Consider the following 25,997-nt stretch of genomic DNA (forward strand, 5'->3'; position numbering starts at 1 on the left):
CCAAAACTTCCACACTATCCACCCAACCACCAACTCCGGCAGCTAGGATTCCCAGGACAATGCCTCAAGTCTCCTGAACTGGCTGCTGGCATTCAGAAGTCAAAGGGCAGTAGGAACACCCCCCAACCCCAGGACCCGAGAAAGACACAGAACTACACTACCCAGAATTCCTAGGGTTAGGAAAAAAAAGGAAATGTCGTTTATGCAAGAAGAGGCTCAACTCCCCCTGCAGCTGCAGAGAGGGGGGAAAGAGAGAAGGATAACCAGGGGGCAGGGTGCGCTGAGTGCCGGAGCTAGGGTGGAGAGCCGGGCGGGCTGGAGGAGGAGGCGGCGCTTGCCCGCCTGCCGGCCGGCGCTTTCAGACCTGCAACCCGCGGGGCGCACGAGCGAGCGTCGGTCCTGCGTGCGCCGGTGCGCGTTGTCGCGCGGCTGCGGACGAACATAGGGGCCAGGCCGGCGCAGGGGCCGAGTTTCTGCAAAGTTTGACCTGGTTGCCTTTCTGATGCTGCAGCAGAGCGAGGCGGCGCGGAGAGCGCCAGGCAGCTGCGGCGAGGCGGCGGGGCAGAGCGGTGACAGCACTCTCATAATGATCATAAAATAAGGAGGCGCTCGGGGTGGGGGCGAGAGAGCCCCGAGCCTCAGCCCTCCGCCCCCGGCTATCCCCACAGCAGCCCGGAGTCAGGAGGGGCTTGGGGATCCGAGGCGCCCGCGCCATCCCCAGACCCTAGTAGACAAGAGCCAGGGGACACTGCCCAGGGGAGGGGGCCCCGATTACGTGCGGGCAGAGAGGTTAAGGGAGACCGGAGGAGGACTGTGATCCAAGCACCTGGAGTGGCCCTAAGGGCAGGTGAGTTCGCGACGCCCCCTGGGCGGGGACCTGATTGCCAAAGTTCCCTGGCGGAGGCGCGCGCTCCGGACGCGCTGGGCTCTGCTGCGGCTCAAAATTGGTTAGAGGAAACCGAGGCACGGGGTGGGGTGGGGGGCAACAAGCCCTCTTGATGTCGAGCCACCTCTACCGGCGAAGGGCAGCACGCCATAAAGGACCGGCGTGGGGATGGCACTGCGACCCCGGGGACCGAGACACTGGAGCGAGAAGGGGCGTTCCACGCTGGTGGCGTGGTGCTGAAGCGCAGCACCGGAGCCGAGAGGTCCTAGTGACCCACTGAGGTGGCAGTCTGGCCGACCCCTCACCCCGCCCCCGGGCTGGACGGGTGTCAGCGGAGATGTCACGGGAGGCGATTATTCGCTGGTGCGCGCAGTCGTGCGGCCGCCACTGACGGGGCGGGCGGAGGGGGGCGCCACCTCCGGGGAGACCGCCCAGAGCTGCGCCGTCAGCTCCGCAGCCCGCGCCCGGCGCACACGCATCGCCGCGCCCTCGAGTCCCCCCGCAGTAAAGTTCGGCTCAACTTTGACGCCCTGTGCCTTCCACCTCTCTGCAGGTTCTCGGCAGCCGAAGCGAAGCAGGCGGCGGCGGACACTCGAGCACAGCCCCGGAGCCCTGCGCGGCAGTCGGCGGCGACAGCGACAGTGGCAGAGGAGCGCGCGAGTGGGCGCCGGAGGGGACCCGGCGAGCACCTAGCCCGTAGCGCACCTCTTGGAACCGCGGGTGGGTGCGGGCCTCACAGGACGCGGGACCTCTGCCCCTTGAACGGGAGCTCACGCTGTAATTGATTGGGCCCCGCCGGGCGGGCGCGTGTGTCCCAGGGAGCCGGTGCGGAAGGCAGAAGGGCAGGAAGTCGGCGTTCTGCAGCGAGGGTGGCGCGACCGCGCGGGGACCGAGCCTTCCTTATTTATGTGCCTGCCAGAGCCCGTCTGCTTCCTCCGAAGACTTCAGGGAGAGTGCCCGAGCTGCCATCCCCAAGTGTGAGGACGCAGCGCTGGATGTCAGAACAACATGCTTATCCATTAAACTCCAAACTTTTCTTTTTTTAAACCCAAAGAATATCGGTGGCTTTTGCCCACTGCTAGAAGAGGGAGCCCAGGGCTCTTGAGATGCAACAGAATCCGTATTTATAACAAGGCCCGGTAGTGCTATGCAAGCCCCCTCCACTCCTTAAGGTCTCTAGCCTATGGATCTCGCTTTTGAGTTTTGAGATTAGATTGCGCGCTCTGCACTGGGTCCTGCAACCTCCATCCTTTCAATGCCCTGTTATTTTTGGGACTGCTGGCCTTCCCTGGAGATTAGAGCGGTCCTGTGTGCCATGGGCTGTATTCAGAGCATCGGAGGCAAAGCCAGAGTCTTCCGGGAAGGGATTACCGTGATTGATGTGAAAGCCTCCATCGACCCCATCCCCACCAGCATCGACGAGTCCTCCAGCGTGGTACTGCGCTACCGGACACCTCACTTCCGGGCCTCAGCCCAAGTGGTCATGCCGCCCATCCCCAAGAAGGAGACCTGGATCGTTGGCTGGATTCAGGCGTGTAGCCATATGGAGTTTTACAACCAGTATGGGGAGCAGGGCATGTGAGTACTCCTGGGGACTGGTTGGGGGGGGGCTTGAAGGCTGGGCGAGGCTGGAGCAGGGCTGCTGGGACACAGGGGTCTTTAGGCAGAAGTGGAACTGTCTCCAAGCCTTCTTGGGTCAGGCAACTCTAGGGAGCCTTTACTTGTTGATTAGGGTCCTAGCTCAGCTAGACCTGACCTGCCATTGTCCCTAGTGCCTAGAGTTGTTCAGTCCTTCTTGGCAAGATGCTGAGAGAACAGGAACCTGTGCCCCTTTGGTAAAGCAAGTGTTAAGGCCATCTGGGGTCACCAGAGAAGTTATCACTCTACCCACACACAGGCTCAGTCCTCCATGAACCCATGAGGCAGACGGGAGTGATTGGAAGCCTCGAAACAGCTCCCAGACTTCTTTGCACAGGACTTTGGGGGGGGGGGGAGGGTGATCGCGTGTCTGGGGGGGGTGTGGGGGGAGGAGCTCAGATGCACAGAAAAGCTGCAAAGGCCAGTTTTGCCATTGTCAGTGGGGATGGCTAGTGGCAGTGTGTGTTTGAAAGGGACTTCAGAAACCCAGTTTGCTTCGCAGTGTGCAGCTTTGTCTCCCAATAGAGGTCAAGGGTCAGCATCCAGTGTCCCTCCAATAGGGCCCTGACTAGGAGCAGCTAGAGGAACACACTGGTTTCATCTCTGGTTTGGTCATAGAATGAGAGATCTCCCTGGGACCCTGGAGCCCTTGGTCTGCATGCTCTCTGGCCCCAAAGAAGGCCATCCCTCATGTGGAAATCCTGCTCATGGGGACAGTGGTGAAAGCAGCTACTGAGACCTGGTGGGATTTGTTGAGGTGTGGGGGACACACACACATATGCACAGTCCCTGGCTTGACCCCTGTGGTGGCTTGTGGACCTGTCTCGAAGTCTTTGGTGTCCACTCTATGTGGCCTCACTTCTCAGCTTTGCAAGTGAGAAGAGAGAGGTCTCCTGGAGAGTTGGAGCTAATGTTTGAAGAATGAATGTCCACAGGGCTGAGGGAAGCTCCACACAAGGCAACAAACGTGCCTTCTCCATTTAGCGACTCTTAAGCTCTGCAGGAAACAGGAAGATGGGATAAGGCTTAAAACTAGGTTGTCACCCCAACGACCTAAAACCATTGGGGCACACAGGGTCATTGGGCTCCCAGCAGCCCCACCCCTGCCTTTGAGCCCTTCCTCTTTTAAGCCTGTGGATACACACCTACCCCAAGATGGGTGGCAAGACTCAGGTATTCAGGGAGATCTTCACAAGCAGCCTTCAGCCAGATTCTCCTGACACCTCTTCCTGGCTTTTTACAAAGCATCCAGACAGTTGAGAAACACAGGCTTTCCTCAGGGTAAACCTGATGGCTTCCCTGACGTCTTTGAGCTGCCCCTAGGGTATTGTATCAAAAGCCTAGACCGATGCCTCGTTAGAGGAACCTTGTGCACCTTTGGCTCTCTCCAGGGTGTGACCCTAGACAAGTAAGTGTCTTAGCCACTCTGAGTAAGCCTCAGTTGACTCATCTGCAAACTGGGCCTAATCAAAGTTCCTCTGCATAGTCTATTGAGGGAATTACGCAGGCAACCTTTGCCTCCACGGCCAGCACTAGGCCAAGTTCATGTGAGTCCTGCAAGCAGATGGCTGTCAACTTTGATGTGATTTCAGTTTCAAGTCTATCAGCCGGAAGTAAGCAATGGTATTTATGAAGCTGATGCCCTTTCCTGAAACCACTGAATTAGAAAAGACAGCTAGTTACTCCTTGAGATGTGTCGTCTCCCCAGCCTGGGTCCTATACTCTTAACTTTTAAAACTAAAACTAAAAATAGCATCATGCAGGGATGGTTAAGTGGCCAAGGCCATTTTCTTTGCTCTCTGTCAGCGCCTGACTCTGCTCATTCTTTTGGGGTACCCTGGCTTTGAAGTCCCAGGTCGGGCAGGGCCAGTTGAGGGAACAGGGGCAGGTGACCAATCCTTAGGAGGAAATGCAGTCTGAAGCTTGGACTTGCTGAGTAGTACCGTCCCTGTGATCCACTGTAGGTGTCTGTACCCCTCCCTTCCCGTGGAGACACTGGGCTTTTGCAGGAAGCCTGGACTCCACCCTTTATAGCTCCCTTCTGGCCACAAACAGAAACATTTAGAAGGCACAGACCTTTAATCCCAGCACTCTGCAGGCAGAGGCAGGCAGATTTCTCTGATTTGAAGGCCATCTTTGTTTACATAGTGTGTAGGCCAGCCAGGGTTTCATCTCAAGACCCTGGATCCCAAAACAAAACAAAATCTGCACCTTCCTGTATGAACTTCTTAAGTCCAAGTGGTAGGGACTTGTTCCTCCCCCTGCCTGTGCCCTGGGTGGCTGGGGGCAGGATATTACAGAAGATGCTTGGCTTTACCTCCTCCAACTTGTAACAACCACAAATGTCCCCTAGGAGGGATGTGAGATGGCTATTAGACTCAACCCAGATTGTTCGGGTCTCTAACATGAACTCTAGGGCCCAGGCATCAGTGACCTGAGTAGGGGACAGCCAGGTGGCCTAGGCTGGATTAGGACTCGTATTCTTTACAAATGGGCTTATACTAAAAATATTAATTCTGACTACTTAGCTGAAATCCATAATATCCCTCTGCATTATCCTTGCTTGAAATTAATCCCTAAGCGAGGAGGAACTTTGTTGGGTGGCATTCTGGACTTGAAATTATTTCTGATGGAACACTGAAATCCAAAAGCCACCACCTCGGTCACAGCCCACCTATGCAGGGGTGTGCTGGAAGATGGCGCCTCTCTTGTGCCTGCATGGGAGCGTTCTATGTGGTGTTCGGTCCAACCCACAGTACTTTCAATGCCAACCCCCTTCCAAACTGTTGGAGACACCTGCCTCCTCAGCTGTTCCCCGCAATTCCTCAACTGCCACCTGTCAGCCGGGATAGAGCCTTCTAAGTGACAAGTTACAGTTTCTTGTCTGTGTGGGAGACACGGTGCAAGTTGTCTCTAGTTTGCCCTTCTTTGCCCTTCTTTGGAGCTCTCCGGGAACCGGGCTCAAGGCCAAGGCCAAGGTCAGGAGCAGTGCAGCTCAGGATGATGTGGAGGGGACGGGAGGAGAGCCGTTCAGACCTCGTAGTTCCCATCTGTGAAAAGGGGATGCTCCCACCTCCCTGCTTGCTTGGCTCTGTGGGATGAGCAAGGTAGAGTACTTGGCACAGAGCTAGCACCCTGGAACCTCCTCCATCTCCCCAGATACCACGATTACAAATCCTGGGTATCAGTATTGGGTTATTGTTCTATACTGTGTGACCAAATATTGTTTCACCCTGTGTTTTCTCTGGGAACCTTTTCATAGTAGGACAGCCTTGGCCCCTGAGGCCTAGTGGGTTTTCCTGACCCACGCATGTGCTGTCACGGCTTGGATAGACTTGTGTGGAAACATTGGAACGCTGGCTGTCTTTCTCCCTGCTATTTCTGGGGTGCATCCCAGGACCTCAGAGGCCCTAATTTGAGCACAGGAATGCAGACTATAAATCCCAAAGCCACTTGCCCAAGGATGTTTGCTCAGCACCTGAGATCTGGGGGATGGCCCCAGGAGGAATGTCCCTGCTGGCCTCTTCCCGGAGCCAGGGCCTGAGGCCTCACAGAACAATTGAAGACTATACTTCCTGTCTAAGGGCGGAAGGCGGCTTCCCCCATCTCCTGGGCAATGGTGGAGGCCAGGGTGGGGTGAGGGGGAGAGGGAAGTCCTTGCTTCCTAGCTTCAGGGTGGGAGGGAAATGGTGGGGGTGGCCCAGCCTAGGATAGCTCCCTTTGGGCTAGCTGTGACTAAGTGGTGGCTCCAGCTTGAATCTACCTTGGGAGAGTGGGGAGCAAGTGTCCTGGGAATGTACAGATACCCAGCAGCCAGGGGATCAGGGAAAAGTCTAGAAAATGCTAGGAGTCTCTGCTGCAGATCAGGCCGGATGAATGAGAAAGCCGCAGGGCCTGTTGTTTCCGGAGCAGAGTCAAGGCAGCTGCTATTCTAGCTGCCTGCCATTATCCAGTGAGCCTAGCTGTCTGGCTGTTGCTGTCTCTTCTGTCCTGGGTGTGTGATTTTAGGGTCTGACTTCCAGAATGCTGTACCCTAGTCAGGGCCTGCCTTCTAGAGACACCACAGGTAACCAAGGAGCAAGTAAATGACATTGATATGAAGAAAGGGGGCAGTACTGAGCCACTCAGTGAGACCTTCTCCCAGGACTGCAGTAGGAGCAGGGAGTTGTAGAAAACCCAGGCATCTTGCAATTGGAAAAGAGAATTAAGATCTGCCCACTGTGCGGTCCTGCTGTTACAAACAACCAGGTTTCTGTGGGAACGATAGTGTCACATTGGGGGATGAGCAGGGTTCTGCTTGGTGGCAGAGGTCTTGACGTGCACAGGAGAGGCCTTGGGTTCTGTCCCTAGCACCACAAAGCTAACAAGGCATGCAAGAGTCTGACAGAGATAAGGTTTATAATGAAGAAAATGCTAAGCATGGGAACATATCCTGTGTGTGCACGCAGAAACATCTGGAAGGATGTTTACAGAACTGTGATGTCATGCGTAAGTAGCCTCCATGGGACAGAGGGCAGAGGCGATAACTTGTTTTTTACTTTATTTATTTATTTATTTATTTATTTATTTATTTATTTATTTAAGACAGGGTTTCTCCGTGTAGACTCTCTCTATAGAACAGGCTGGCCTCGAACTCAGAGATCCCTTCGCCTCTGCCTCCTGAGTGCTGGGATTAAAGGCATGAGCCACCACCACCTACTTTAATTTTTTAATGTCTTTTTAAAAGAAGAGAACATCTTTTTTTTTTTTTTTTTTTTGGTTTTTCGAGGCAGGGTTTCTCTGTGTAGTCCTGGCTGTCCTGGAACTCACTCTGTAGACCAGGCTGGCCTCGAACTCTCAAACTCAGAAATCCGCCTGCCTCTGCCTCCCAAGTGCTGGGATTAAAGGCGTGCGCCACCACCGCCCAGCTGAGAACATCTTTTATTACTAGAAACTAATGAAGACTTTAAAGGAAGAATAGTTTATTCTATAACCTTTGAGAGGGCAGTGGCCTGGCAGTTCCAATGGTAGTATAGGGCCTTGAAGCTAAAATTAAGCAGTCACTGGTCTGAGTCCTTCCTCCTTAGGTCAGGCCAGGGCTGGGACTCGAGTCTGGAGGAGGTGTGGACTAGAGGAAGGCTCCAGAAGTTGGCCTGTTGGGAGAGACAGCATCCATTCCTTGAGCTATGGCAGGTGCTGGGTGCCGTGAAAACAGGAGGTAGTGATAAACTATGAAGGGCCCAGTCCTGGGGCACCGTAGGGACCTTCTGGGCATCACTTCCTGTAACATTGTACAGCTTTCCCAGAGCATGTGCCTTAACATTCCAGAGAAATTCTATCAGACCGCTCGGCTGTTCAGCTGGTGAGCAGGTGAGCTAACCTCTAACTTCCCAAGCTGTCTAGGTGAGTGCAGGACCCAGGTTGGCAGGACAGCCATAAGCACAGATCCAGCCCAGAGCCTCAGTCTCTGCCTCAAACATGTCCTTAAAATGTCATGTGTCATGAGGGGTGGTGGTAATGGGAGGTGGTGGTGATATCATGTAGGCTCAAAGCTAAACTTCATTTTAAATTACCCAAAATACAATCTATTATTGTTGTGCTTGTGTATGCACGGCATATGGAGGCATGCCACCACACGTGTGTGGACGCCAGGGTACAATTTTGGGGAGTGGCTTTGGTCCCTCTCAACTTTTGGTGGGTTCTGAATAGTGAACTCAGGTCATCGGGTCTGAATGACCAATGCCTTTACCGGCTGAGCCATCTTGCAGTCCCCAAATTTCACATTAAAGCAAGATATTTAATGTATACAGAAAGCATATCTAGAGCTAGCTTTATGTTCCTGGTGTGGCCAGCCTGCCCTTGAAGAAGTGTGTCTTGGAGATGATTTATTTATCTGCTTAAAAAATAGTATTCTTTTCAGACTATGCTTACTACGTAGCCTGGAACTTGCTATAGAGATCCACCTGCCTCTGGCTCCTGAGTTCGGAGATTAAAGATGTGAGCCACCATGTCTGGCTCCACTTGCTTTTTTTTTTTTTTTCCCCTGAGACAGGGTTTCTTTGTACAGCCCTGGCTGTCCTGGAATTCACTCTGTAGACCAGGCTGGCCTTGAACTCAGACATTCCCTGCCTCTGCCTACGGAGTACTGGGATCAAAGATGTGTGCCACTACTGTTGTGCACTCCAGTTGCATTTTTTAAGTGAATAATTTTAAAAGAAAACATTAAATGAATAGAAAATAGAGGACACACTCAGACAAGAGCAAAGTGAAGAAAATCTATGCTGCTTGGGGCTTGGGGCACTTGGCCCTGAGACTGGATCGACCTTTGTCCCTGTCTGTAGAACCCAGCACAGACAAATTGTGCTGAGAGTGAACAGGAGAGAGATGGGGCCCAGTGGCCTGCATAGGCTGTGTGGGCTGCCTGTGCTGTCTGTGCTGAGGAGAAAGCCAGGCCCCACTAACAGCTGCTAATCCGAGTATGTGAGAACAGTCTAGAACCCTTCATGGGGCTTTTTTTTTTTCCTTCTGGATAAATAGGGAAGGTTTATTGCTATTAGTTTAGGTCAGGGTCGTGGAGGTAGCAAGTTGTATGTGTCCCCGAGACCTTGAAGGGGTCTATCCTGGACTGACTTCTGGCTGCTGACTTCCGAACTCCTTGAATTAGGATGACCCTCTTCTGCAGTGTGGTGGCCCCCCTTGACCACCTCCAGCCCCAACTGCAGTCTTTCTGAACCCCCTTCACCCTCAGTCATACATGCTGACCAAAGCCCCTCTGTGTGTGTCCACATATCTTTTTTGTAAGCACACAGATGTATATACATGTATGTCTGTGTGCACATGCGTTTGTACAGGTGTATATATGTGTCTGCATGTGTACAGGCGTGACATGTGTAGACATGTGTGAATTTGCATGCACACCTGTGTACCTTTGTAGATGTGTCTGGGTGTACATGAGTGTGGGAGGGATAGCTTTGTGCTTTGGTTACTATGGGTCCTAAAAGTGCCTGTTCACCTGCAGCTCTGCAGGGTATACTATTTGGAGTCAGTGACCCAGCATGCTGCCGCTGAGGGCCAGGGAGCCAGGCTACAAGCTTTATGGGGCCCAAGTCTAGGCCGAGTACTGTGATGAGTTGTGGATCCATGGGAAGGTTCAAGGCAGGTGTGGCTCTGTCCTCTTGGCCCTCGTGGTTTGTCTGGGGAAAGACTGCCCACAAACAGTGGTTTAATTGCGCTGGAGTATGTGCCAGGAGACAGTTACAGCGTCCTAATGGTACTGAACACTGGCCAAGGGCACCTGGCTTGTTTAAAGAGCCAGGGTGATTTGTCCAGGGTTGTGGCCAGAGCTCTGCAGCTGCCCTTTCCCCCACCAGAACAGGAGCAGGGGGACACCAAGAGGGGTGGGAGGGGCAGGGCCTAGGCAGGGAACTGAGAAGAAGTGGAGTGCAAGTGAATGCTTGCTCTTCTGGCCTTGACCTGTCATGACAGGCTTTGCAGGATCAGAGTAATGAGACCAAACGTGGTTTTTTTTTTTTTTTCTTCTGAGACAGGGTTTCTCTGTGTAGTCCTGGCTGTCCTGGAACTCACTCTGTAGACCAGGCTGGCCTCGAACTCAGAAATCCGCCTGCCTCTGCCTCCCAAGTGCTGGGATTAAAGGCGTGCGCCACCACCGCCCGGCTCAAACGTGGTTTTTTTAACAAACCTGACAGAATGGGTTAGAATCTGGGAGACTAGGTAGGGCAGCGGATTCTCTGCTTGGGAGCTGGAGTCAGAGTGGTACCGAGTCCCAGGGCACAGCTCTGGTCCTCCCTTTCCTGGCTCTGAGGCAGATCCTCTGCGGACATGGTGAGTTGGTAACCATGTCGTTCATGGCAGGATTGGGGATGTCGAGAGGATCTAGGGACACCATCTCAGACGTGATGCTGAGGTCCAGGTTCAAGTCTAGGCTTGCCTGCTACTCTGACATCTCACACTCCGGAGGACAAGGACAGAAATATGGCAGGTGGCCGGGAAGCAGGTGACTCGTGTACATCTGCACAGCTGTGACTGAGAAGGTCCCATAGCTGTGACCACATCAAAGTTCTCAGTGCTAGAATATCCCTCTTCTCATTCTTCACAAGGTCTCAAGATCTGGGTGGCCTGGGTTTTACTTCTTGTTTGCTTTGTTAGAGGGTTTCCTCGAGTCCAGGCAGCCTCAAGCTCTCCGGTCTTCAGCGGTCCTCTTGCCTCGTCCTTCCTGAGAGCCCGGACTTCAGGCCTTAGTGTTTCATCCCACACAGGTCAAGGAGGCTGAGTGTTGAGGCTGACATCTGAGTTCGCCCTTCCAGAGCAAAGTGCACGCTTGTGGTGCTGATCTTGTCACTTGTGAGAATGGTGTACAGTGTGAGTGTGCCAGTACTCAGGAGGCAGAGCTCCAAGTTTGAGAGGACAGCCTGGTCTATAGAGCAAGTTCCAGGACAGCCAGGGCTGTGCTGAGAAACCCTGTCTGGAAAAACCAAAATTCAATACAAGACAAAACAAAAAAAGAGTTCAAAGCCAGCTTCAGCTTTATAGAAAATTTAAAGCCATCTCAGTGTATATGAGGCCCTGTCTGTCTTGTTTTATTGTGTGGCCTGCCTTTTGACCTCTAGATCCTTAAGAGTGCTAGCTTAATGGATATGGTTTTTTTGAGACAGACTTTCTCTCTATAACCCTAGCCATCCTGCAACTTGGGGGCTTTGAACTCATAGAGATCCACCTGCCTCCGCTTCCCAAGTGCTGAGCTTAAAGGCGTGGGCCACCAGACTCCACATCCTGAGGCCTTTGTTTAAAAGCTCTCCCCAGTTGTTACTACAGCTGTGGCAGTGGTATGTATTAGTACATTGTCTCTGGAGGAAAGCCTGGGGTGGGCGTGGATGCTGATGAGAGACAGAGAGAGAGAGAGAGAGAGAGAGAGAGAGAGAGAGAGAGAGAGAGAGAGAGAGAGAGGTGCAGAGTATGCGTGACTGTCAGACAGCGAATGTCTGCGCCTCAGTTTCCATCCCACAGTGCTTTGTGTTTCCCACACTATGTCCCTGACCAACACTTCTGTCCCACCCTTCCCATCTCCTGCAGCTAGAAACCCGCAGGCTCCCTTGACGGTCCACGGCAAGCCGATGCTGCGGGCGGGCTGTGCTTCTGAGTAACATCTCTCATGAGACACTGCTGGCCGCCAGCTCATGGAGACGGTCACCTGTCTGTGACTGGCAGGGCTTGCTTGTTCAGGGGTAGGGTCACAGAGCAAGGTAACACCAGTGCTAAGTACCTTCACCTAGGCCTGCAGTGATTTGATTTGGAAGTTCAGAGGGGCTGTGGTTTGTTTGTTTGTTTGTTTTTGCAAGTCTGTTCTCTGCCTTTTATATTTACATACTTTTGGAGGGGCACATGTGCCCCTATGAGCTTGTGGAGGTCAGAGGTCGATTTTTAGAAATAGCTTCTCTCCTTTTTTCCATGTGGGTCTCAGGGATGCAACTCTGCTTTTGGTTTTGTGGTGAGTGGCTTTAACCAGTGAGCCAGCTGGCCAGCTCTTGCTCTCAAATGCCTTTTTATTGGGCGTGGTAGCTCATGATAGAGGCTAAGGCAGGAGGATCTCCCTCAGGTTTAAGGCCAGCCTGGGCTACTGGAGTGATTAGGATAGAGTGAGATTCTTCTTTTTAAAGATTTATTTTATGTATGTGAGTACACTGTCACTATCTTCAGACACACCAGAAGAGGGCATCAGGTCTCATTACAGATGGTTGTGAGCCACCATGTGGTTGCTGGGAATTGAACTCAGGATCTCTGGAAGAGCAGTCAGTGCTCTTAACTACTGAGCCATCTCTCCAGCCCAGAATGGGATCTTCTAACATCCTCTCTACCACAACCCGCATGCCAAAAGGAATAATTTTTTTTTCCAGGCTAGGGATGTGTTGCCCAGTGGTTAGAGCACTATGTAGCTTTGTCTAGGGCTCTGGGTTTCCTTCTCAGCACAGCAAAGCAAACAGGAAACTAAAAAGACTTCCAAATAGAGGACAGCACTGAACACCTAAACCTAAAGCAAGGGCCAGAACCCAGTGGAGGGAGACTGAAGCAGCTTCAGGGCAGGGCTGAGGGTCCTCTCTGGTCTGAATCCCACTGGGGAATCAGGAACCCCATTCTGGGGTGCTGACCCACTGCTGTGAAGCTGGGCCCAAGGGATGGCTTGAAGTGGAGAAACAGGCACATGTGGCCAGACTTGCTCAGTTCCTGGACTGTCACACATGACTTTGTGAACTTAGCAATGGGAGGGACGGAAAATTTAGCAGAATCTGGAGCCTGGGGATGGGCTCAGCTTGCACATGCTTGCACATGCTTGCACATAGGCATGGGTACCAGAGTTTAGATCCCTAGGGTACATAGTAGAAGCTGGCTGGGTGTAAGGGAGACAGAGACAGGGAATTCCCAAAGCCAGCCACACTAACATGGAGAGAATCTGGGCCTCTCACAGGTGTGCAGGTACATGCACCTGCACACATGTGCTGCCCCACACAAACATGTACACACACAACACAAACACCTGCATTTGCTCAGAAGTCCTGCTCCTGCCCGTTCACCTGTGGCCCCCGTGCTGCTGACACGCCAGCAGTCTGACCGAGCGCCACGTGGTTGCAGTGCACACTTAAGTGGCGTTAGGTATCCTCAGAAGCACCACACTGTCCCCCTCTGGACTGCTTTGACTCTGCCAACTGAAACCCCGCCCACTAATCAGCATCCTCCTTTCATGCCCATGGCGGCCCTTCCTCCACTTCCTGTCTCTCAGAACTCAGGCGCTCTGGGCACCACGTGTAAGCCCCTCAGTAATTACCTTCTGTGGTGGCTTCTTTCAGTTAGCACAGTGCCTCTGGGCTCCTCCGAGCTGCAGTGTGCCGCAGAATTTTCTTTCCTTTTAAGGCTCCCCCATTGTGCATAGGAACTGTGTTTTCCATATCCACTGAGCCGCCCGACCCTCTCCCTTAGTTATTCGCGCCATGAACAGAAAAGCACTTTTGTTATTTTTGAGAGAAGCCACATGGAGTGTAGACTAGCCTTGAGCTTTCCATGTAGCTGAGGGTGCCTTTGAACTCCGTATCTTCCTGCTTCCATCTTCCAGGGGCTGGGATTACAAACAGATGCCTGGCTAGGGATGCTCTTTTAAAAGGAGTATGCGCTCCTACTGAGGGCGTGTGGGCTCCTGCTGAGGGCTTGTGGGCTCCTGGCGAGCAGAGGTGTGAGCCTTAGTGCTGTTATTAGGCCTGACCAGAAATTGGGGGGCTCAGTTGGGCTCATGGGCAGTAGGCCCCACTCTTTGGCCATATCTGAGCAGGCGCTGTCTCATTCCCTGCTGGGCCTGGTTCCACCTGGGGCTCTTCTGGGTGATAGTCCCTGGGTCTGTCATCTGAGGGACCCTGAAGCCCGGAGAAGGTTTTCCAATAGTCATAGGTGCCTGGGAACTGCAGGGTGTGTCTCTGTGTCCCCATAGTAACCTAGCCAGGCTGGTGGATCCTCTTCTGAGTTTCTGTACCAACCCTGGCAGTCTCTGCGGTAGACCTTTGCTGTGCATGTACCTTGGATTGGCAAGTTCCTGTGCCGCTCCTGTGGTCGTTCTGGGACAAGTATGATAGTTCTGAGTGTCCCAGGGTGGGGAGGATCTTGCCTGGCTTCTCATGCCACTGAGGGAGTTGAGGCCTGTGGGGATCCCATGTCTAAGCTAGACACCCACCATGGGCCCAGCAGGTAGAGTGTGTCCCTTCTACCTGACACACTCATGTCCCAGGAGGGACAGATATGGCAGGAAGAAGTTCTACTGAGCTGCACTCCCACCCCAGGCTGTATTCCAAGGCTGTGTGTCCAGTAGACCCCCAGCCTCTAAGAGGCCATGGCCTCCACCTTACTAAGATCATAGAACTGTGTGGCTTCATATGGTTATCCCACCGGTGTTTGTGAAGGCCCAGCTTTGCCAGTGTTTGTCATTACTGTAGACTCAGTGACAAGTCCCTGTCAAGAGTTGGGCTTCTCCAGTTCCCAACTGACATCTAGTAGTTTAATGACCGTGGCTCTCATGGAGAGTGCTGGCCTTCAGGGGTTGTCTGGCCTGGGAAGGTACTCTGAGAATAGTCTGAGACTTCTAAAAAGTATAATGTAAACATACTTTTAAAATTATATATATATATATGTATTTTATGTATTTGGGTGTTTTTCCTGCATGTGTATCTACACACAAGAAGAGGGAATCAGAACCCATGGGATTACAACTACAGATGGTTGTGAGCCACCATGTGGTTGCTGGGACTTGAACTCAGGACCTCTGGAAGATCAGCAGTGCTCTTGACCGCTGAACCATCTCTCCAGCCTTCCAAAGGATTTTTAACGCGCGTGTGTGTGTGTGTGTGTGTGTGTGTGTGTGCATGTGCGTGTGTGCAGGTACCCACATAGGCCAAAAGAGCACCAGATCTCCTGGAGTTAGAGTTTAAGGCGTTAGTAAGTTGCTGATGTGGGAACTGAACTCGGGTCCTCCGTAAGCAGTAAGTGAACTACTGAGCCATCTCTCCAGCCCAACACTTGGGTTACTGAAGTGGGCTGTGACTGGACTCATCTGCCTGGTATTGGATGTCCCATTTTTTGTCTGCTCTGTCTCACGTCAGCCCCATGAGCAAAGGGGGTTGGGTACCTCCTGTCCCCAGGGTCCAGGACAGTACCTGACCCATCATAAGAATGCAGAAAGCCTTGCTGGTGACCGGGCGTCTCACCTGGCCTCCTTTGCCCCCTAGGTCTAGCTGGGAGCTTCCCGATCTTCAGGAGGGAAAGATCGAGGCCATCAGTGACTCTGACGGGGTGAACTACCCCTGGTACGGCAACACCACGGAGACCTGCACGATTGTGGGGCCCACCAAGAGAGACTCTAAGTTCATCATCAGCATGAATGATAACTTTTACCCCAGCGTCACGTGGGCCGTGCCTGTCAGCGAGAGCAACGTGGCCAAACTGACCAACATCTACCGGGACCAGAGCTTCACCACGTGGCTGGTGGCCACCAACACCTCCACCAATGACATGATTATCCTGCAGACCCTGCACTGGCGCATGCAGCTCAGCATTGAGGTGAACCCCAGCCGGCCCCTGGGCCAGCGCGCCAGGCTGCGGGAACCCATTGCCCAGGACCAGCCTAAAATCCTAAGCAAGAATGAGCCCATCCCACCCAGCGCCCTGGTCAAGCCCAATGCCAACGATGCTCAGGTCCTCATGTGGAGGCCCAAGTACGGGCAACCACTGGTGGTGATCCCGCCCAAGCACCGGTAACAGCCAGGCTGCTGCGAGGTGAGACTCAGCGTAACAATCAATATTACTGCTCAGAAGGAAACCCAGATGCCCTGTCCGGTCATTCAGAAAAATACAACCATTCTACCTTCTCCCGGGGCGGATCTCACTGTGCTAAGACCGCCGGCCTCTGGCTCTTCCACGTGCTTCCCTGCAGGGAGAGGTCAGTAGGACAACAGGTGCCCACCCCAACCCCAGGGCTCCTCGCTCCCCTCACAACCTCAGTGTTCATTGCAGCCGATTCTCTGAAACACCGCTTTTTTATTTCCCCCTCCTCTTTGTGGGTTCAGGGGCAGAGAAGGCGGCTGACTGTCAGGGGACCCAGCCTGCCCTTCCTGCCTCTCCTCTGCCTGCCCTTCCTGCCTCCCCTCTGCCTCTCCTCTGCCGTGCGGCCTTATGTAGATTTGCTTTGCCAAACTTTTGCCTTAAGCTGAATTTAAAGGAGAGAAAGAAATGGAAAGGTCACGGATCTCTGCCCTACAGAACTTGCCCTCTTCTGTCAGAGTTGGAAAGAGGGGAGGCCCGTCCTGAGCCCCGCCCCTCTTCTGAGTGTCTAGGTGAGGGGCAAGAGTGGGATCTCAGGTCTAAACCAGCTGCTTTACTCTGTTGTGTGGGTGGGATGAAAGCCACAGACTCTGCCTAGAGTTCCTACCCCACCCCAGTAAAACCCCTCCCCAGTACCCAGCAGGGGTGTGAGCTGGGCAGGACATAGATCCTTGACCCCTCCTCTCTCCTCAGTAGCCTTAACTTGCCTGGTGGCGGTATTCTAAGAGAAGAAACGTGGAGTTCCCAAAGTGTTGGGTTGGGGCTAGGTAACTTTTTTTACCTTTGCTATCTCTAGAACCCACCCCTAGGAATGTGGCTTTTTCTCTTTTATTTACCTTGGTCCCAAATGCCTGGCAGGGTTGGGGTTGGGGCATTGTCACTGAATCTTAAGGTAAAGAAGGCATGCCCTTTCCTCCTGGCCAGCACTGTCACACTTGAATCTGGGGTTCTAGCACCCAGGGATGCCCATTTGCTAGCACACTGTAAAGAAGCCATGACAGGGCTTCTAGCTCATTCTCAGGGGAAGCAGCTCCCAGACTCTCTGGGGTAGACTGCAGATAGACTCTAAGCACCAGCTGGAGGGTGCTTGGGCCCCTCCCTTCCCCATCATAGGTGCTCCTGGGGAGGGGGTGGAGGTCTGGGGAGCACAGCTGTCTTACTTGGGAGGTATCAGGCCATTGTAAAGTTAACACATGGTAAGCAGTCTTAGTGTCTACCTTCTGGAGCCCTAGAACTTGGCTTTGAGTGTTGCCAAGGTTTCTAGAAATGTCTGCTTTGAACTGCTTCAGGGACACTCCTTTAAGCGTGCTAACAGCTGCATCACTGGATTCGAACCAATAATAAGCACAGAAAACCGTTATTACAAGAAAAAGAATGTTTTTGCTGCTGCTGAGCCGTTTGTGGGGGAGCCTTGGAGACAGCATGGGAGGTCTACAGTTAGATCTCAGCTCTGTTCCTACACTTGAGACGCTTGTCCTTCTGGAGTACTTAACGTCTGGTCATTCTCAGCCGCTAGGGCTGGGAGCTGCAGTCACCTGGAGTACACTGAACGGAGCATGCCCACAGCACAGTTGCTGGAGAGCCACTTGTCAGGGCTGGACCTCCCTGGAGCCGTCCCTTTCTCTATGTGGAGGCTGTTGCCTTAGCTGGGAGAACCATGTGGTCCCAGCCCCACACTAGATCAGGGCTGGCTGTCGACTGGAAAGGCCTTCTCTCTGTTCAGGATGTCCTTGCCCTGAAGAAGAGACAGGCCCTGGTGAGGGCTGGGAGGCTTGTCCTTGTCCTGGGCTAGGTGGTCTCTAAGGGTTTTGTGGGGCTAGGGAATCACAGTAGGGGTGGCCTGAACTGCTCTGGAATGGGGACCCCCAAACCTACATTTCTTGAGCTCCTTCCCACTGCATGCCTGGCTTTGCCCACCTGGCTTCCTTGGTCCCCCCTCCTCTCTACCCTCCTGCCTGGCAGAAGACAGGGCTAGGGAGGACCCCAGAGAGGCTGTCTGGGTCTAAACATCCAGCTTCTCTGTGCTGGTCCCCTCAGCCCATTGCCTCGTGTTGCCGACAGACCCCAGGCTTTCCTCTACTGCTGTCCTTCACACCCATGCCCGCCCAGGCGTGGACGCTCACTGTTTCTAGCAATAAGCACCAACCGTCCTTGGTCACGGACAGTACTGTGAACACAAACCCATGCGTGCACTTACCAGCAGGCGCGAGACTCTTGAAGACAATGTCAAACGAACCTTTTTTTTAAAGATCAAAATCAAATATATAAAGAGAAATAAAATTAATTTTAAAGCACCCTTGGCTCTGGTGGTGGTTATGTGGGGTCACAGGCTCACTGTGGCTGGCCAGGCTGAGTGCATTTGAGAAGACTGCACCTGTGGTTCCTGTGCTAAGTGCCTGGAGACAGGGTCTCTGGCCTGGCGGTCTGGACACCTGCTCTTTCTCAAGGTCCTGTCTCCATCAGGACTGGCACTGGGATTGTAGAAATATTCCAGACTGGTGTCCCAGAAGGACAGTAGACTTAAGAATAGCTTTTGCATGTATGTGTACTTGCATGTGTGTACATGCCATGTACTTCACATGTTTGTAGAAACCAGAGGCCAATGTCTTCTAGGACTCTATTTTACTTTTTGAGGGAGAGTATCTTGATGAACCTGGAACTTGCCAATAGGTTAGACTGGCTGGCCAGCAAGCCCGAGTGACCCAGAGCTAGGGTCATGGGCTTACACCACCGTGTCTGGCTTTACCTGGGCTTGGGGAATCCGTTCTAGCGTGTGTGTATGTACACACACAGACACACACGTACACACACACACACACACACACACACACACAGTATCACTATATATCCCTGATTGGACTGGAAATGACTGCTAGTAAACCAGACTGGTCTCAAATTCATAGAGATCCACAGTGGGAAATGGCACCCTGGGTTTGGAGAGTGGACCATGCAGGAGTCAAGTGGCTTCCAAGTGACATCTGATGGCTCAGTGAAAGCCCTCTGCCTGCTCTAGCTGATGGCAAGTTAAAGTCAGAAGTCCAGGCTAGGCTGAGAGAGAGATACCAAGTCCACAAAAGCAGGGGCAGGGTCCCCTCCAGGGCCCCCGGGCCTGGAGTCAACTGTCTGGAGTGGGCAAGCCACTGCTGAGCATGGTTCCAGGAAGCCAGTGCACAGTGGCCCTCTGCGTGCCTGGTGCTGTGACAGCTGTCACCGTGGAGCCTCTGCCCTGGTCTATCCCAGAAAGAGCCAGAAACTCATGGTAGGATCGGCCATGAGGCCTCAAAGGAAGTACAGTCGGTCGTGGTGGGAGACTTGCTAGGGGCTACAGGGGTGTTTGTTCAGCTCTCTGGCTTGCAGACATTTCTAGACGCTGGAGTGCTTTTTATGGCTTTGTGATTCCTGGCCATCCTCCGTGTCCCTGGGTCCTCCACAAACACTGGCTCTCATCTGGTTGAGGTGCAAGTACTGGAAGTGGCAGCAGGCCCTAGCACATACACCACCCCTAAAGTGCCCATTGAAGGACTTCACATACACCACCCTAAACTGCCCACTGAAGGACTTCAGAGAGACTGTTGGTAATGTGCTTGCCACCTAAGTTAAAAACAAACAAACAAAAATCAGGGTGGATGTCTCCTAAGGAACCACATCTGAGGTTGACCACTGGCCTCTGTGTACACACACATGTGCATCCACACATCAGAACCTACTGAAGTATTATACAAGCAGCTGTAGGAAAGCTCCACATGGCACAGCATGCGTAGCTTTCAGCCCTTTCCTGCCTGTGGGTCACCATAATAGCTTTTCTTCCCCTTTCTCAGAGGAAGAAACCAACCTTGGGAAGTGACCGAAGGCCTGCTGAAGGTCACTAGACTAAGAAGCTTCAGAAGGCTGTGGACCTGCCCTTGCCTCCCTGTGGCTTTGCCTGTCTATGGTCCTTTCGCTCAGTCTGTCGTGGAAGGCAGGAAACTTACTGCCACACTCAGAAGCCCTTCTGGTACTGGAAATGTCTGTCCCTTGAGACAGAGTCTCACACTGTACCCCAGATTGACCTGGGACTCAGTATGCATCACAGACTGGCCTTGAATTTACGGTGATCCCCCAGCCTCAGTCCTGAGTGCTGAGACGTTAGCTGTGTACCACTGTCCTCACAAGGAGGAGGCATGTGCCTGAATGAACGCTGCTTCTGGGCTGTTTCCAGAGAAATTTCTGATCACTCTGAGTCCTGCCAAAAGCCAGTCCATTTGCTGTCTGGGTTCAGCCTTATCCACTCCTCTAGACATGACAGCTGGGAATGCAGAGACAGGATTATCTCCACCCTGGTCCTGGCTTCAGTTGGTATTTTATCAGGTGACATTTTAAACCAGATTGGTGAAGGGGTAGCTCTCCAGTCTGAGCCTCTAGATACCCAGGGCTATTCCTGGCTGCCACTTGTCTTGCTGAGTGAGGTCTAGTGAGCTGACCTTACCAGTTTGATCTCCTTAGACAGGAGACGCACATACCCAGTCCACCAGGCTGGGCCAGGCCAGGCAAGCTTCATGACAAACAGGGCCCTTGCTCAGAGCATCTGTCCAGGAAGCCAAAGATTTTATCTAGAGACCAGAGATGCTGTGTTTAACTGGGATGAGGCTATTTCTGTGTACACACAGGCAGGAAGCTAAGAGGAGGGAAAGCATCTTTCTGGGTACCATGGTGACACGGACTTACTGTACCTTTGAAGTCTTTTATGATCCTTTGGGGGAGGTGTTTACAGCTCTAAGCTTGGGTGTCCCTAATTCTTTTAATCCAGATATAGCTCATCATCAAAATGTGGTAAGGAATTGGAGACCCCCACTCACCCACCCCCGCAGGGCATAACAAGGTACTCCCTGTGAATGGTATGACATTGGCCCTAATCTGATTGTTGGAGTTGAGAAAGGGTTCCATTGGGGCCTCTGTCTCTGAGTAATGAGGAACTCTGTCGTGGGGTACAGCTTATCAACCTGGCAGCATGGTGCCTGAGCCTAGCCGCTTGCCAGACCAAGTGGTTAGCTGGGGCTTTGGATGTTGGTAAGTAGGAGGCTGAGGGATTTCCTGTAAACAGTCTGCCACTTCCTGTCAAGGTGGGGCAGGCAGTCACCTGGGTTCTGTCGTTACCCTTTGCAGCCCTGCCTGTCCTCTGAGTCTTTGCCCTGTGGCTGTGAAGCAGGGCAGTCTACCAACCTCACCATGAGAGCTGGGTATCCCACAGGAGTTGTGACTGAGACCATAGACTAGATGATCACATGACCAGGGAACCCAGAAATGCTGAATCTTGTCTGTGAACATCCCTCCCTGTCAGAGAACCATGCCACAATCACTGTATTCGCACACCTTTTTATATATTTAAATTTTCTATGTGTGTTTTTTTGCATGCATATCTGTATACTACATGTGTTGTTCCCAGTGCCCATGGAGATCAGAAGAACTAGTTCCATGTGGTTGTAAGCCATCACGTGGTGGTTATCTGCAAGAACAAGAGCTCTTAACCACTGTGCCATCTCTTTAGCCCCTTTGCTCACTTGTTGGTGGGTGGTGAGGTTTCATTCCATTTTCAGGCTTTTGCTATAAAGGCACATGTATGTGTGTGTGCGTGTGTGTGTGCGCGCCTTGGGAACAGCTCACCTTGATTTTGAGACAGTGTCTGTCTGTCACTGGGACCTAGGACCCGGGACCCGGGACCCGGGACCCAGGACTGCCACAGCTTTGTTGCCTGGCCTTGGTGCCTCAGGGATCCACCTGTTCTGTGTCCTCAGCACTGGGCTAACGGGAGCATATCATGCCTGGCTCTTTACATGGGTGCTGGAGACAAACTCAGGCTATCATGCTTGCACAGCAAGCCCCTTCCTTTTACCCCAGGAGCTGTCTCTCCCCAGCTCCCTTCTCTAGTGTAGAAACTTAGTAGGCACAGAGAAACATGAACACAGTCCGTCTGTCCTGATGGGATGCTGTCTTAGCTGCCATTTCTGTTGCTGTGATTAAATACCCTGCAAAGCCATTAAAAAAAAAAAGTTGATTGGTTCACCGTTTGAGCTCACTCACAGTCTCTCACAGTAGGAAGGCATGGTGGCAGAGTGAGTGGCTGCTTACAGGGGGTCCATCTGCAGCCATGTGCAGCCATAACTATCTGACCATAAGCTGGAGGGACCACTGACCCTCCACTCACTTGCCACTCACCCAAGATAGCCTTCTTAATTGTAGACATTCAGGTAAAAGTGTGTGCCAGTATCTTATCTAAGGATTCTTTTTAAGACAGGGTCTCATTACATAGGCCTGGCTGGTCTGGAACACATTATGTAGACCAGGCTGGCCTTGAATTTATAGAGCTCAGCCTGCATCTGCCTCTACTGTACCTGATATAAGTTTGGGCACTCCAGCTTTTTGAGAACAATTATACTGGCATGCTAATGGTTTCCATCCTTTTAGATCTATTCTGTCTTAGACCTGGAACTGTGGGAGCTAGGGGCAGCCCGTCTTAGAGCTGGGGCTGTGGGAGCTAGGGACAGGTCTAAGGGCAGCATATGGTTGGCTGTTGCTTTTGTAGACAATATGCATTTTTCTTTTCTTTTTTTGTTTTTTGTTTTTGTTTTGCTTATTTACTTATTTTTCAAGGCAGGGTTTCTCTGTGAAGACCAGGCTGGTCTAGAACTCAGGAGATCCACCTGCCTCTGCCTCCCAAGTGCTGGGATTAAAGGCATGCACCACCATTGCCCAGTCGCATTTTTTTTTTCTTGAGTTAGGATCTCATATAGCCCAGGCTAGCCTCAAACTTGCTATGTAGCCAAGGATGACTGTGAAATTCCTCTTTCTGCCTCCCAGGTGTTAGGAGTACAGGCCCACACCAACAAACAGGCTTTCTGTATGGGCTTCATTTTGGGTTGCTTCTATAGAACATCATTTTATCATTTAGAACAGTCTTCAAGATGGACAACAGAGCCATGCCAAAGCAAGGTCCCCATGAGGAGATGACATCTGGGTGGCGGTCTAGCCTGCTCTGCAGTTCAGTGTTTCAGCTCTCCTTTCAATGATTCGACTGTGGCCAGGCATCATTCTGCACAGTAACAGCAGCAGACCTGGGTGGGAACTTCTCCCCAACCTCAGGCTGATGGCAATGTCTTCATGGTCCCTAATCATTCCCTCTTTTGTTAATCCTTTCCAGAATATTCTCATCTCAGAGACTGTAGTTTTCATCTCTGGAAGTTCAACTAGATTGTTTCTGTAGTTTCCATACTCTTGTGTAGTTCATGCATGTGTGAGTGTGTGCATGTGTAGGTCAGAGGACAACCTGTGGACTCCATTCTCGCCTTATACCACGTAGGTCCTGGGGATTGAACTCAGGTCGTGAGGCTTGGCAGAAAGCACCCTCTCTGCTAAGCCATCTCGCCGCCCAAATAGCATGTTCACCTTTCCTCTGGCCTCTTTCTTGCATTCTTTTTCCTGGAGAGAAGTGAACAAATATCTACTCACTCCAGATAAGAGATAGCAGACTAAAACAACAATGCTGTTCATGTCCAGCTTGGTGACCCAGTGAAATGACTGCGTGTATTTGTAGGAGTGTGGGCAGTTTCCAAGATTTGACACTGTAAGGTCACACTCCAGCATGGGAAGGACCTTGTGACAACAGCATCACTGGAGTCCCATGCTCAGCCAACCTCCCACCTGGGGAGAGGGTCTGGTGACCCTGCCCTCTGCATTGCTGCTGCACAGACATGGCTGCCACCCTCTGCGTCACGTTACACCTCTGTGGCACTGACTGGGGGAGCTTTGTGAGGGTCCATTATGGTCATGTTGGCCCTGCGGGAGAATCTTGACTGTACCTTTCCTGCAAATGCAGAATTTCAGATGTTAACAGCAGTCTTTCTGTTTTTCTCCTTAGAGAATGTGTTTTCTGCTGCTTTCCATGGTGGATAATTTTTGGTCAGATGCTGTGAAATTTACCATGTTATAGAATAAATCCTTTTGTGCACCCATAATGGTCTTAAATTGACTCTTCATTTGCTTCATATTTTAGTTTCTTTTCCTTTCTCTTTTTGGGGAGAGAGGAGGGTCTCACATTGCTCAGACAGGCCTTAAATTCTCCCTGCTACTGAGGACGATCTTAGCTGCTTCTATCTCTAGGATGCTGGGATCACAGGCATGCAGTCACGCCTGGTTTATGTAGTGCCAGGGACTGAACCCAGATCTTTGTGCTCTAGGATCTATTAAGCCACACCCCCCCAAGCTCAGTTCTGGTTCCTCATTCGGAAATAGTTTGATTCATTTGCACTTTGCTTTTAAGCTCCTTAGTGATTGAGTGGCATTCTGTGTAAGATTGGCAACCCCAAGTATGAGCGCAGTGCTGGGGGATTTAGTCGTTCTGATACTCTGGTTGGCTGCAGCGTAATTCTGGCTCTAAACTCTGGAACTTTCTCCAGAGCTGTAATCTCAGCAAGTGCAGGTCTCCTCTCTTTTCCCTCTTGGGTCTCAGGGTCACCCTCCTTTTCTTTGATGATCGAAGTCAACTACACACCCTGAGTAGACTTCAGTTTTCTCACGCACGAGGGCAGACTAGCCTCCCACCCATTCATCTTGTTGGAAAAAGGAATATACAGCTCAACTCACTCAATAAAAGAAGACCAGTACTTTCCTGTATTCTCCAGAGGAAAGCCACATTAGAAATAACTAAGGTGCCGGGCGGTGGTGGCGCACGCCTTTAATCCCAGCACTCGGGAGGCAGAGGCAGGCGGATTTCTGAGTTCGAGGCCAGCCTGGTCTACAGAGTGAGTTCCAGGACAGCCCGGGCTATACAGAGAAACCCTGTCTCGAAAAACCAAAAAAAAAAAAAAAAAAAAAAGAAATAACTAAGGTTACAGCGTGATGGTAATGCATGTCTTAGGGAGCCAAATAACCAGAGCTTAGAGGGGGGAAGAAAGAGAAAAAAAAGAAGTATGGTAATTGTGGTACTGACCTAAGAATGCAATGGTACACCTCAGGAGTCACCAATCTCACAGTACAGCACCACAGTGATTCCCCACTTTCCCATGAGCACCTGCCATATCTGAGCACTCTGGGCTTGTGAGGGACCTGTGTGGAGCTTTGTGTAGCTGCAGGGCCTGTATCTTCAGATCTGGAGGCTCACCCAGAACTTGCTGCCCTGTGTGCTCTTGGTCCACAGAGGAGTGCTTCTGCTTGTGATGATCGAGGGTCTGTAAAGGCAGCCACACGGCCTGACACCACTTAGCTTGAATGCCTTAGAACACGACAAGAGGACCCTTGAAGACCTCAGTGAGTGGTGAATGGGTTAGGAAGAGAAACTGGGCTTCCCACATCTCAGGGATTTAGTTTGGTAAGTACAGGCCCTGGCTCCCGACAGTGAGCCATGGGGTCTGTGGGGTGCAAATGCTAGTTGCACTATGGGTCCTTCTTTCTGAGGTCTCTGCAAGATAATTACAGTAGCACCACCTCCCTGTGTTGGGAAAGGATGGAAGCAGTGGAGAAACCAAGAGCTTAAGATGTGAGATTTGCTGGTAACAGCCATGGTGTGAAGCTAAAGGCTTTACACCAAGCCTGCCTGCTCCTCTTCTCTGCAGCCCTGGCTAGCTGCAGCTGCAGAGAGACGGGGAGGTGGAAGAGCTCTGGATAGGATGCAAGGATCCTGTTCTAGGGGGGCTAGCCTTGAATCCTCCTAAACTAGAAAGAGGGCAGATAAGGAGGAAGGCATCTTTTAGCCCAAGGCTTGTTCCTCCTTCAGGGACAGTCAACCTCATTTCTGAGGAGACCTGGGCAGCTTTAGGATGAGGAAAAGGTTGTCTGCTCTGTGTCTATGACAGGAGTTTGTTCTGTCCTGGGCTTCTCTAGAGAAGAAACCAAGAGCACGTGAAGTAAGAGGTTCTAGCTCAGAGAACTTCACATCACAACAAGGCTGCTCCACCCAGAGCTCACACCTTCCTAAAGGTGGAAACCCAAAAGAACTGAGCGGCATTGGCTCTCTTGGTGTTACTGGACTACCTTAAGACCATCCCACTCAAACCAGGCACCTACTGAGGTTTTTGAGTTGGTCCTAGTTTTTTGCTCTGTTCACCACTGCCAGGGACTAGGGATCCATAAAGACAGTGTGCTTCTGCTCTCA

At 52.0% G+C, this 25,997-nt stretch overlaps 1 protein-coding gene across 1 annotated transcript; it reads left to right on the forward strand.

Moving 5' to 3' along the window:
- The first annotated feature begins 382 nt into the window (after positions 1-382).
- On the forward strand, positions 383-18,168 carry Fam78a (family with sequence similarity 78 member A). Its single transcript, XM_028757190.1, has 3 exons — positions 383-847; positions 1,440-2,464; positions 15,283-18,168. Exons 2-3 carry the CDS (start codon positions 2,142-2,144, stop codon positions 15,809-15,811), a joined length of 852 nt encoding a protein of 283 aa, XP_028613023.1. The 5' UTR covers positions 383-847; positions 1,440-2,141; the 3' UTR covers positions 15,812-18,168.
- Positions 18,169-25,997: the final 7,829 nt, after the last annotated feature.

Source organism: Grammomys surdaster, unplaced genomic scaffold, assembly GCF_004785775.1.
Source record: "Grammomys surdaster isolate TR1022 unplaced genomic scaffold, NIH_TR_1.0 126133, whole genome shotgun sequence".
In the NCBI taxonomy this organism is placed as follows: Eukaryota; Metazoa; Chordata; class Mammalia; order Rodentia; family Muridae; genus Grammomys; species Grammomys surdaster.